We start from the raw sequence: 13,979 nt of genomic DNA, 5'->3' as shown, positions 1-13,979 counted from the left end.
AAAACACGAGTACACGAGTACATGATTCAGAAGAGCGATGAACTGCTGATTGGGGAACATCAAAGCAACCTCTTTAGAAGATTGGGTCCGACAACGGCGCAACGAGGCATACAAAGATGTGGGACCATGGTCACCAACGAAAAGGCGTGGGCAAATAAATAAGCAAGCAATACTGAAAAGATAGCAATCCAGAGAAGGAGAGAGAGAGGGTCAAGCACAGACAATGGTCGCTGAGTCTCTTTAAATAATGAAAAGTGGACCCAGAGAGGCGACCAGAAATAAAGTCTTTTCTGTCTGTCCACCCCATTATGTCGTAGGTGAGGCTGTTTGAAGCTGCCAGTCGACTAAACTGCAGCAGCAGCTCGGTCAAGTGGCGCCATGAGCAATTAACTGGGGCTAGGACTTAGGCCGAGAGCGAAAGCCTCTGTTCTCTGGGCGTGCGAGTGGCGTGTGCATTTGATTTTGTCTTGGGCCGCAGCACACATAATTAAGGGCAGAAGTGTGAGTGGAAGTGCTAAAGCGGAGCAAGGACAAACCAAGAGAGCAGTGAGACATGCACGTCGGCATTGCGGGGGTGAAGTGGGTTGCACTTGACAAGGGTTCGCACTGAGAGTAAAACAAACAAATAAAACTCATAGCGTTGACCTCCTTCGCCAGGACGAAAGGTATGCTCAACCTTTTGTCAGTAGTTCGTTTCGTTTCGCTTCATTCTAGGATGCCAATCACGTTTTTGATATAAAAACAAAAAAAAAAACAAAAAAGGACATTGACCGCAAACGGAATCCATGCAGGCTGGCAATTTGTCAAAAATGTGTCAATAATGTAGATCGATTGAAGACGATTGCGGACCCCTTAAAAATTAAGCGAAAAGGGTTCAAATTGATTATAAGTATCCCTCGTACGCCCAAATGGTTCACTTAGGTGGGCATCTCACGTATTTACTTGTTTGTCGCACAAACTCAAGCAAAATATCGAGAAATTTACCAAAAATCTGATAGGCAAAAATCTAAATTTAAATAGTGATTCTCAGAAATGGGTTCGCCTTACGATATGTCCAAAATACGAATTTTTTTATTGTTTTTGTGATGCTCAACGATCAAATCCTTTGACCTAGCAAACTTTTAAATCACTTTTCTTCGCAGGTTGGAAAAGTTAAGAAGTTATAAGAAAGCAGCTTTCGTTAACTTAAGTTATTTGTCTAAGTCTTTAAGCATACTTCTTTGCTTTAAAAACCCAAATAGATTTTCATACAATAACTCAATTTTTCAGCAATAAAATTGAAATACATCTTGAAAGCGTACATATTAAGCTGGTAATGTCTTGTTGAAGGTTTAAGTAGCCAATGTTATTTATATTTTGATTATTATGAGCGTATCAACAATAATAATAATACTCTTTCTTTTAAACAGGCATAAGTGATATGCTGAAAGCCCAAACTCGACCTCACTTTGTCAGCTGTCAGTTGAATGTTGCCAGTTGCAGGCAGGTAGGCAGGTAGGCAGACAGGCAGGTGTGTTATGTAGTTAAAATGAATTTTTAATTAAGCACAAATATTTAATAAGCATAATTTACGGCGTGCAGCAGCAGCAGCAGAAAGCAGCAAGAACAAAGAACTGCTTTAAAACGTAAACTGGCAACTGAAAATGGCGTCGCATTAAGATTAGCATAACTTGTTTTTATAACCGCCCTGCTGCTGCACCTCTTCCCCTCCCCCGCCCCTTCTCCGCACTTCGCATGTTATTGTTTATTGTCTGTGCGCTGTGCTTTGGACTTACATAAGAACAGTGAAAGAGACAACGATAGCGAAAGCGACAATGACACAACAGACGGAAACGGATACACACATACATTTTTGTCTTGTTTGCCTGTCTCACTCTGTGTATGTGTGTGTGTGTGTGTGTGTTGCTGTATTTATATCTGATAGCCTGGCATTATGAGTAAGTGGCAACAGCAGGCAGCAGGCAGCAGGCACCTAGCCCCCCTGTTGCCTTAAAAATCCATCCGTTTGTACAAAAGTTATGCGCAGGTTAATAGATAATTAACCATGCAAATTGCCACGCAACAGTTTACAAATATTCTCAGCGTCATCGTCGCGCTTTTGTGGCACAAAAATGCCGGGTGCCAACTGGCGGGTGTGAGTGAAGGGGCGTGGGGAGTGGAAAGGGGGCGGGAGAGCGACAGGTACACGACACGCGTTCAAGTACAAAGGAATTAAGTCTAATTACTTTGTAATGCTGATTAAGCCAGTTAGGGCGTATTAAATATGTAAACGGAATTCTGACGTTTTTAGCATATTCACGCAAGGATCTCTGGAACACTTAATACCGATGAGTGAGTGTGCGAATTATTTAGCTCTGGGGTGCCTTATGAAACTGAAAGGATGCACGTGCAACCGAATTTTAGTAGTTACATTTCTTTTAATATTTCATAATGGCATTGCTTTTTAAACGTTTATTTACAAGTCAAGAGCAGTGGTAGTAGTACTTCAATTTCAATTTCAATTTCAATTGCAAATTTCAATGGCACAAATGAAAGTGAGACGGGGCGAAAAGTCCAAATTTAAATTCACCTTTATGGCTGCCAACGACTTGGCAAACAAATGCCACTTCCTCAGCCCCTTCCATCTCCTCCACCGATACCAGGACAGGTAACTGTGGCAGCATTGGCATAGTTTCTAAATCACTTACTGTCAGGAGCTGCAGCCGGAGCAATGGCAGTGGCAAGGATAACAATCGCTACGTCAAAAAGTTGCCCACTTTTTGTAATTTTATTTTATTTCCGTTTAAGTGCGTGAGCTAAGGTGCCGCCCCCCATTTTAGTGTGGGTGTGTGTGTGTGTGTATTGCGATTTAAAGCTAAATTATAGCAACATAAAATTTAACGGCCAAGTTGTGGAAGAAGAAGCGCCATTAAGCAGCTTCCGGCAGGTGCAGAGCTTAATTTTGTGCACTCGACTTTGGACACTTGACGGCCGTTTAAAAAGGGCTTCATCTTCGTTTCATTTGAAGTTCTCTTTTTACTTGCCATGTGTTTTTTGCATATAATCTGAATAAATTACTTTACACATTTTGCGGCGCATAAATAATTTAAGATACCCCTCACAAAACCAAAAACTCAACTCACATCACACGTTTGTGAGTCTATTCGGGAATGCTTTGTATGTGTGTGTGTGTGTGGGGCTACGTGTGTATGTGTATGTGTATATACACGTAATTGTGGCAGCAGACGTAAAGGCAGAACAATGAAACGGCAAATGCCAACCTCACAAAAGTGACAGATATTTTTAATTTTGCTAAAACCTACGACTAATTCTCAAACGAGCTGACACAAATCTCGAAAGTTGTTACGCCAACATATTTGCTTGCAGCACCCCCCCTCCTCCCCTTCCCTTACACCGGCCCCCTCCACACTCTTCCACCACAAACAGCTGCTGCAGCCCTGCCCCACTGAGGCTCGACTGGCCCGACAGGCTGACAGAACTGTCACCAACTGCTCTGCCTCTCTACATCTCTGTCTGTGCATCTGTGCTCATCCCGACAAGCTGCAGGTTTTCCCTTTTTCTTTTTGTTTTTTTTTCTTTTTTTTTGTGGCTGAAACACAAACAATGCACACACAGACACACACACATACACTTTATAGAAGACTCGGTAGGAGGATTATGCTAGTCAACAAAAAAAAATAGTAACAGAAACGGAACTGCAACAATGGCGTCGAGCATTTGGTAAAAGCGTCAGCAACAATTAGTTTAAAGCAAGCAAAGCACACACACACACACACACATATATACACATATACACATACATAAACACAAAGCGCACACTTTACATTGCATTTTGCATAAACCAACACGTTATCCACGCATTAGAGGCCTGTGCGTGTGTTGAATTCAAATATACTCGTGCAATGCTGCGTATACACAATCATCCAGCTGAACGAATATTTTGGATTGTTTTCTTTTCAAGTTACCCATGAGCCAAAAGTCAAACTCTGATATTCTGAGTTCGAACAACAATTAATTTCAGTTCTATCGACTCGTCTGACTGAAGCTGAAGGAATATTTTGGATTGTTTTTTTCTTTTGCCAAAAGTAAAACTCTGATATTTCAAAGTCGAACAACAATTTACTTCAAATCTATCGACTCGTCTGACTAGATTACAATTTTATATAAATTGGAATATTACATTTTGTGTTTGGCTTATCATGTCTGCGACTAACAACCAAAGTGACCAGACCGAGGAGAGCGTTACGAAGCAAGTCCCGTTCCACGTTAATACCGAGCTGCACAGCGACATCGAGAAGCTAATGAAGCCACGTATTGAAATGCTGCAGAAAATAGTCACGACACGCATGAGTTCCGAAGCCCCGACAGCGAATGGCATTGAGACCGAGGGATATTGGTGGCCAGAATGCCGGATCTATTCACCAATACATTACATGTCTGAAATGAATGTGAGTTGTACCTGTTTACTGATTCATTCTGTTAAATAATATTGGATGCTTTTACTTCGCAGGATTTCATGAGCCTCACACGGAATGCTCTCATTTGCTTGACCGAGGAGCTGCAAGTAATACAGGCCAAGTTCCAGGACTTAAACGAATCGGAACCATCGGAAAAATTAGGCCCTTTAGTTTCGTATGCCGAGAAATGCTATTCTTACTGCAAAATGCAGTTCTACCCACGCAATCGTTTACATCACAAAATTATAAAAACCAAGAACATCGAGGATCACACAATCCTAAAGATAATCGATGAGATCATCTTCACAACACTACAAATGCGCATGACTCGTTTGAAGAGTATGATTGAGGACTTTTGCGCTTTAGTCGAAGTCAAATGGGATTTAAATGAGAAGGATGCTGCGGCTGCTGCTGGCGCCACGTCACCTAACGAAACATCCGTTTAGAAAAAAGCCATCAAAAAATAGTTCCTTTGTTATTTACATTTTACACGACTAACACAAACCAACACATACAAGCTGGCACATTTCACTGGGCTGTAATAAAAAGTCCAACCCGTTGGTGTATTGGGAATATCCAGAAAAGCTTTTTATACTTCAAACTCAATATAGTGTGTGCCATGTACAGAGCACAGTTTTAAAACGTTAAGTACAACATGGCTAGGGCTGTGCCGCCCGCCTCGATGACACACTTCTGACATATATTCTGCTCAACACTCTTCGTTTTTGCTAGGCAGCCAGTTGCTTCGAGCACCAGCGCCAGTCAGGCGGAAATGCAGCTCTGAAACGGTAGCGGCAGAGGAGCCAAAGAGCCACAGGCGAAAACCTCCACGTGAAGTGTGTCATCAGTTTAAGGTTTTTGTGGACAGTACCAAAGCACACATCTAGCACAGCCGCCGCTTCCTACACTCAGCCAAAAAATATGTTTGCTTTTCAAATGTATTTAACTGCAGAATGAAAAGTCGTAAGTTTTAGATATTTACATGCTTGGCCAAGAAAAAAAACCTCCTTTGAATTTGTAAATGAAGAATCATATTTTTTTTAAAGTGTATCCCCCTATCTGTCTGTATTTTCATAATAAACAAATGGGTTCTATGGTTGGGTGAGCTTAACTTTTGGGGTTGCCAGCAAGTCGCACTTGCAGTCATTCTCCGAAATAAACACAAGTCGCTTATAGTAGGAAAATTGCTCGCAGTTGGTGACAAGTCCCGTTCGCATTTGTGAGAGCAAATCAGTGCTATTTATGTTGTGGCCAGCTTCAGTTGGGGTTGCTGCTTGCTACTGCTTCGGGCTCAATCCAATTTGCAAAAATAACCAATGAACTCAGCAGCACAAAAGTTCAGTTGCAACCTTCTGTGTCTTATCTGTGACATGCAGCTCACTGTGTGTGGCAAATCGACAACGCAACTTGCGCTCAAAGTTGGGCAGTCAATGCAACAAGTTTCGTTCAAATAACTGACAAGAACTTTGTTTGTGCCTATCACTATCAAAGGCCACAGAAGTCAGCGCATCTTCTTGTGCGAAAGTTGTTCTATCTACGACATCAAGTGGGGCTTCAATGGGGCGGCTGGCAACCGCTGTGACCGCAAGGCATATCAGCCAAGGGTTGGTAGAGATAGAAGTAGGGGTAGAGGGTGCAGATAGGGGCTGGCACGTCAAGTTGGTTCGCTCGTATCACAATAAATATATAATGGATGAATGGTTGGCAGGGCGTGTCGACTTGGTTCAGATAGTAGGTAGGTGTATGCTGAAGGGTGTAACTTATTCACTCCCAAAGTGCCATTGCCAATGCCATTGCCATTGCCATTGCTTTAATAAAATATTATCATAAGCGTAACGTAAGATAGTTTTTCATATGCTTAGTCACAAATATGTGTGGGCACGAGTTGGAATATTGAAGATTGGTGCCAGCTACTTGCTACTTGCTACTTTCTGCTTGCAACTTGCTACTTACAACATGCCAAAGTTACTTTGTGGCTTCTGTTTACTTCTGGGGCCAACTCTTTACTTTGGCCATCCTCCTTGCTGGCCTTGTTGTTTTGATACTTTGATTATTTATTGCCAGCTGCGGGAGTAGTCGGCGAGTTGCGACTTCCACATACAGACATTCATAAATATATGACTAGCGAATTCCGTTTGCAAATCTAAATGGAATGTGTTTTCTTGAGTTTTTTATTGCTCAGCCGAGAGCTGAGAGCCGAGCGCCGAGAGTTTCCATATAACTGTCTGTGTGTCAGTTATATAATAGAGCGAGCGTGGATCAGGGAGCAGGTAGCGGATAGCAGGGAGATTGCGTAACATACTAATACTTTGTTACAATCCCCACAGCAGAGGATGCTACTTATCACGATGACGTTACTTTTTATTTACCCCCTCCGCCTTTCAATTTGTAAAAATACAATTTTCTGCTAACAAACACCGCATATCGATAGGGTATCGAAATATATCAGTCTTAAGAACGTGCTGAAAAAAATATTTCATTGTAAAATCAACAACAAATATAGCAGTCGAAGTATAAATAAACTGTAGTAAAAATAAGTATGACCTACTTATGCGTGCTCGGCTTTGAGGTACTCTGCGGCAAAGCGCAAAAATTATTCAATAGCTTTGATAATAAATTCTTTATTTATAGCCAAAAATATAGCTTAACAAAATTGATTAGCAAAAATATCAAAAACTCTATCAAAATTTATAAATATAAAAACAAGAAAAGATTTATTATTATTAGATTTCAAATTAAAAATGCAATTTAATTATATCACTTTGGACGTTGAAATCAACGTGTTTGTTTTAATTTGATTATGATTTTATAGTTGCAGCCATATCCGCTTGCATTTGTGCATGGTTTATGGCCATGTTCCTGACCTAAACTGATTGAGGCACATTCAGGAGTTGCGTGACAGTGTCCACTTTATGAAACACGCACCTCATTGGATATGGGCATAACAAAACAGGGGATTTGACCGTACAGCTTTGTTTTACTCACATGCGTAAGAATTGTGGCATGCTCCCAAGAGCAATTAGATTCAATAATCAACGGAATGGCCCATGTCCTACAAAATGTGCAACACCTGCATCCGCTCACAGGCAAATAACGGTCAATAGGTGTTGTACATGAGTTGAAGTGCTTACATCAGGCGCCCCAACTCTAATTCAATGGGCCAAGTTAAATGCATTTAAAAATAATTGGCTTTCGGATAAAATTCGCTTTTAGTTAATTGGGCACTAATTAATACGCAACGGCAATGTTCATGTTTTTGTTGTTTTACTGTAACAGTCACAGCGTAACCGTGTGTAACGTGTAATAGTAGTTAGATAAACCACAGACCATATAACACACAAGCACCAACACACACCAACACACACTAGCACACACCAACACACACTAGCACACACCAACACACACTAGCACACATATTAACACACGTTTCAACATTTACACTCAGTGAATAGAGTCAGTTGAGGCGTCCAAATAACCGCCTCAATATAATACAATAACAAATTGCCTGTCAATCTACGTGTAACTTTTATAAATTACCGGTAGGAGACGCAGTACGTTAGCAACCACCTCCCATTTTCATCCCCGATCCTGGCACGCTGTCTGCCATCCCCTAGTTTCCAGTTTGCCGTGCAGACGCCTCGCGGCGCTTTCGCCTCGAGTTTCACTCATAATTAACAGCGGCTGTGTGCGAAAAACTAAGGGCAACAAGAACAATAACAACAGCAACTACATGCTGAAGCTTTTGTAATGTTAGCTGCTGCTAATGAACTTGCTGTTAGCGTGCCAATTGGGGGCAGGCTGTTGGGGGGGCGGGGAGGGGTCAAGGGGCACAAGAGGCGCAAGGGGCACGGCCAGGCGACAGCATGCAGAAATGACTTTATTAGCAGCCGCGCCGTGTCGCTGGCAGTACTCCGACTTTTATTTAGATTTTTATTGCTAAACTTTGTTTCGTTTTCCTACGTTGCTTTTTTATATTTTGCTTAACTTGGCTAAAACCGGATCGAGTCGTCAGCATGGGCAAAAAGGTAGCTTTATCGAAGTCAGCCCGTTTACGGCTACGATTTGGATGTCCTTTCTCATGCGACACTTTGAATGTTTTAAATGGTTTTTTATTGCCACCTGGCTGTTGTTGCTGGTATTGTTGTTGTTCTTGTTGTTGTTGACGCTGTTGTGGTTTGTAGCTGCATTAAATTAGTTTAATCACTATGCAGACGACGTTGCTGGCAGCTGAAGGCGAGCCAAGCAAATAAATAAGCGTAAACAATGTCAAAGCACTGCACACACACAAACTCAGCCAGTTGTAGTTTACTGTAACTACCTAAATGAACGGTCTGTGGCAACCGCACCCGCTTCCATTTTGGGTGTCAATAGAAACATTAACGGGGCGTGATGGCCGAGAATTAGCACAACAATTATGCAGGTATTAGCAGACGACGCGACGGCGTTGATTCTACTCCTTGTTACCTGTCACAAATGGTGTCGACAATGGGAGGCGTCCATACCAGAGTAGAGCATAGTATTAAGTATTCGTATGCAAATAAGAATTATGTATGGCAAACAATATTTCTTAACTGGCATATCTCAACTCTTATGCTTTAATATTAAACTAAATACTGATTGAAAGAGATATGCTTTGGGGCTATTGAAGTCACAGAAATATCAGGTTTACTTCTCTGACTTTTATGCATATAATTTTCAATTTTAATTGCACCCTTGCGATGCAAAATCTGCTGCAGTATCAAATTTCGTATATGGTTGGCTTAAATTTGGTCTACACACACACAAACATAGTCATACACACATATATACACACACACGTACACTCACATTCCGCACCGATGCGAGGCCATTAAAATACCACTTGAGTGAGCTTTTGTATGTAACTTTAGCCCACCTGTTAATCCGCACACAGTCCACACTCCACACATAAAAGGAGACACAGATACTAATCAGATTCCGCAAAACAGTTGAAAGGTCATATTACGCATTCGCCCCGTGTACAAAACTTAACCCGAACACATTTACAAGTCGACCATGCTCTGTTCCCAAAGGCCTAATGAGTATTTTTGGTTAACTGGGATTCTTTTGAACACTATTAAACCTAACGAGTTTCTATATTTTTATGCATTGTGTTTTATAGCTATGGTATGCTTAGAAAATCCATTTCACTTGCTATTTAAAAGCTAAAGTCAGCAAACGTATTTTTCGGATAAAAAGTTTCTAAAATTCCATTTAGATTTATTAAGTTTCAATTAAAATAAAATATATTACAAAGATAAATTGCGCATTTGAAAAAGAAACAATTTAAGTTTTATTGTTTTATTTTCCAAGCTGCGTAAAAGAAAAATCATTTTCAGCGTAGTATAAAACAATTAGCTAACAATATTTATAGCCCATTATGCAAGTTTTATGAGCATTTTTTTGGGACAGTGTACCTTGCAGTTGGCACTGTGAATTCCAAGGTTTTTTTTTTGTGCTGAACCGTTGTCAGTTTTGGTCAATTTATCTTGTGTCACAGGGCAGAGAGCGATAAGCGCTTCTAATGTTTTCTGATAATTACAATGGTTGTTTTTTAATTTATACATTTTACTCACACACACACACACTGACATGGCATTAACTCACCTGTTCAAGCCAAACCACGTACCCTAAAACATACACACACACATATGACACATGAGGACAGCAGGAAAATGGTTGGCTGTCATGAAACATTTGTCACAATAAACTTTATTTGCTTTCGTGTAGTGTAGGAATTCATTGTATTTTATTTTGTATTTGCTGAGCGCTTTGGCTGCGTATTCATTTAAAAAGCAAGTCTTAACAGGACAACTCTCCTGCCTCTCTCTCTCTATAACTCTTGTGTGTGTGTGAACTTGTGTGTGCGTGTTGGTGTCGCATAAGCCGCGAACCACACCTCCAGCCCCTCTATATTTTTTGTTCGCATTTAAAGTGGTAGGTAGCAGGGAATAAAGCATGTACATTACAAATTACAAATTATACATTACATATTACAAATTACACAGTTTAGCAGCTAAACCTAGACTATGGCTATGAATTAGAGGTAGAACTAGAAAAACCTCATAAAGTAGTTGCAGCCGCACATGTTTTGTTTCGAGATACTCGTAATTATAATTTATTAACAAGTATTAAAACAAAAAAAAAAAACAAAATAAAATAAAAGTGGATCCAGCTGAGACAAAACTTGTTGCATGGGTTTTGGGTGTAGTAGTTTAGTTACCTGTATCCTGGCTGCCACACGCTCGCCGTTGAAACGATTGGGGTTGAACCAACCCTTGGTCGAGCCCGTCACAAGCACGATGCCGAGCAGGAAGAAGAGTATTAGCGCGGTTATCACGAGTTTCGCGCGCGTTGAAATGACCATTGCCATGTTTTTAATTTTTCACACACACACAGCGCCAAAACACTTTTCACACTATATAAGCACAAGTAATCAACTCTGGGAACACACACATACACACATACAAATTTGCCTGGAATAAAAAGATGTATGAATTGGCATATTAATTGGATGTGGCTGTTAGGCTTGAGGACCAACGCACACACAAATGGTTTGAATGATTTTGCTTGTGGCTTGAATGTATTTGACCCCTGGGCTATTGCTGCTTTGGCTGCTGCGTATGATGTTGCTGCTGCGTTTCCCTGTGGCGCCAGTGAAGGCTGCCTAATGGCTTTTGTGGCACGTATTAACCTTGCCAAGCGTTTTGTGTGCCACACGCGCCTCTCAAAATGCCCATATCGGCCTCAACTCAGGCTACAAACGTAACACGTTTTATTTAATTTTGTTCGCTTCTCTCTTTTGGCCAGCTTTGCTGTCAGCATTTTCTCACCGATTTGTGCCACAAAAAAAGGGGCGTTTCAAAAATAAAAGCAAACACAACAGAAGAAAAGAAAGGAAAAAAAAAGAAGACGAAAATGAAAATGAAAAAGGAAAAACTTTATGAAAAGTTAAGCTGCCAACAAGTTTATTTGCGAAAATATTGAATTATAGCCACGTCATGGCAATGGCGTAAGAGTATAAACGGAAAATGCGTTGCCTAGATTTTGGCCACTTGCTAGAGATGTCTTGGGCTCTTTTATTTAGAGCGTATAAAGGCATAAGCCGCATGCCTGCGGTGGGTGGTGGTGGCGTTGGTTGGTTGGTGACTGGGTGGGTGGCTGTAAGGCTGTTGCTTGCTGCGTGTCCTTGAGCAAGCACGCCCAAAAATGAAATAAAAAACGAGCGCCAACTTTTCAACCTACATAATTGCGGTAAAAGTTGCCGCACAACACACAAACACACAAACACACACACAGCCATACACAAAAGTATCCTTTAACACACACACACATAAACACAAACACAAACGCATCCAGCGAGCAGTTAAGCGAGAGGCGGCTCTGCGCTCACAAAAGTATGCTACATTCAGCGCATAATTACGATAATCGTGTCTGTCTACCAGCAGACCAACCAAACAGTCGCGCTCACCTGACACCCGACAGCAACACACACAGCCACCCACACCTGCACACCTGCACACACAAACACACACAGCAACACAAACAGCACTCTGAAATGGCAGCCAGTTATTGAGTCAGTGGTGTAAAACAAACTTTTTTGTGTGCCCTAAAAAATAAAAAGAGTAAAGCCAAAAGGAAACTTTTTTATGCGCCCAGGACTCGAACTGCCTTTGGTGTTGCCACTGCCTTTGCCTTTGCCGCCTTGGCGCTCTCTTCACGCAGCATTAAAATTCTATGGTTGCAAGCAAGGAACGGGAGCAGGAACTGCCGCAGCAGTTTAAGCTTAAAGTTTGACACAGCTCAAGTTTCCTAATGAAATTACCTACTTGGACTGCGTTTTTTTTGTTTTTTTTTTTTTGGTTGCCTTAAGAAAAAAGGGGCAAACTTGTGCTACAACCAAAAAAAAAAAAAGTCGAGCGAAAAAAAAATACGATTGGCCGCGGGGCCAATGTAGGCGATAAGAAATTTGGTATCTTCTTGCAAATTAAGTACGCCGAAATGAGTAATGACTTTTGAAGTTGTCATGGTAACCAAAATGAATGCTAAATGTAACCAAAAATAATAATAATAATAATAATACTGCACAGTGGCATCTAAGTGGCAGAGGACCCTTTTTGTTTTGGTTCGTTGCCCAAAACGTTAGCGCCTAATGAAGATAATGGGGCGACATGTTTAAAAAGGCTAACCTAACTCACTCACACACACACACACACACACACACACACACGAGTGTGTATATTTTATGTCTACTCATCCGCTGTGCGGTTTTTTCTTTTCTACATTTTGACATGTTATTTTTAATAAGCAGCTCTCACACATATACACATACACACACACACACACTGGCACACGCAAAATGCCGTTTTAGATAATTTCATTTGGCATGCCTTTGTGTGTCAGATTTAGATTCAAACAGCACAAGTAACAATGACTAACTGATGTGTTCTAGCTCAGCAGAGGGTTAAGGGGATGGGGTCAAAGCATGTGTCACACATGCATCCCTAATAAGAAGCAAGCACAATAAAATGTCACCAGAAGGAATGTCTAAAGACCCTCGCCCCCTCCCCCTGTCAACCCCTCATATCAACTCTCACTGAGAGTTGCCCAAGTTTGATCGATAGCAGCTCCTTTGGCTCCTGTCTGACAATTGGCCTCAAACCCCAATCTACATATGACTGAATGCGACAATCTCTCTGTGCACATGTGTGTGTGTGTGTGTGTGTGTGTGTGCGTGTGTGTATGGTCGTTCCAGCGGGCACATAAAGAGCTGGTTAAATTAATAAGAAGCCAACTAGTCGAGCGCAGTACCCTGGCTATATAACAAGTGGGCGTTTTGGGGCGTTACCCGCTTCACTGGTGGTATAATTAAAGTCCAACGCTTGCATAATTTATCTTTATTGGTGGCTGGCTTCGGGCTGCTAGTTCCCTTGCTTAAAGGCCCCAATCGACTCAGCTATAAAATCATAAAATAGTTTCTTGACTGACTTTTGGATTGGGTTGAATACATTTTTTTTTTTTTGCTTCTGCTTTCATTTTTTCAGCAATGTACTTTTTTGGCATAGCTCACAAAACACACAGCTGCTCATAAAACCCGAATCGTATTTAAATTTAACGAGCTGCATCCTTATCAGCAATAAAAGATACATTAATGCATATCAAATTTCCGTATAAATATCTTCATCATGCTCGCCTATATATAGAACGAAAGCAGAAAAAATGTATTTAAAAAACTATATATTTCACTTTATAAACTTTGATTAGGAATAAGTCGCAACAAAGCAATAATTAGTTATATATATATATATATATATAAGAGCTGAACGAGCTATTTTAATTAAAAAATTAATAATAAATAATATAAAACTTTTCTTTATATTCTCCATCTAAAGTTTAAGGATTTGATGGTAGAAATATAACCATGGCAATAAATCACACGAGAAAATGTAAACCGTAAGTAGCCTGACTAAATATTAAGAACTTGCTGAAGTCATTTGGAAAATT

The 13,979-nt window shown here is 40.8% G+C and overlaps 2 protein-coding genes across 3 annotated transcripts in view; one reads left to right on the top strand and one right to left on the bottom strand.

Annotated features, from left to right (window-relative positions):
* Nucleotides 1-13,979, bottom strand: part of LOC6557418 (collagen alpha-1(XVIII) chain) — a 53,950-nt gene that overhangs the window by 22,204 nt on the left and 17,767 nt on the right. The window lies entirely within an intron of this gene.
* On the top strand, nucleotides 4,080-5,041 carry LOC6557437. The gene is made up of 2 exons (XM_001983748.3): nucleotides 4,080-4,448; nucleotides 4,511-5,041. Exons 1-2 carry the CDS (start codon nucleotides 4,200-4,202, stop codon nucleotides 4,901-4,903), a joined length of 642 nt encoding a protein of 213 aa, XP_001983784.1. The 5' UTR covers nucleotides 4,080-4,199; the 3' UTR covers nucleotides 4,904-5,041.

The sequence above is a fragment of the Drosophila grimshawi genome, unplaced genomic scaffold (assembly GCF_018153295.1).
Source record: "Drosophila grimshawi isolate 15287-2541.00 unplaced genomic scaffold, ASM1815329v1 contig_44, whole genome shotgun sequence".
Lineage (NCBI taxonomy): Eukaryota > Metazoa > Arthropoda > Insecta > Diptera > Drosophilidae > Drosophila > Drosophila grimshawi.
The sequence above is the reverse complement of the archived record's forward strand: the minus strand, read 5'-3'. Positions and strand labels throughout refer to the sequence as shown.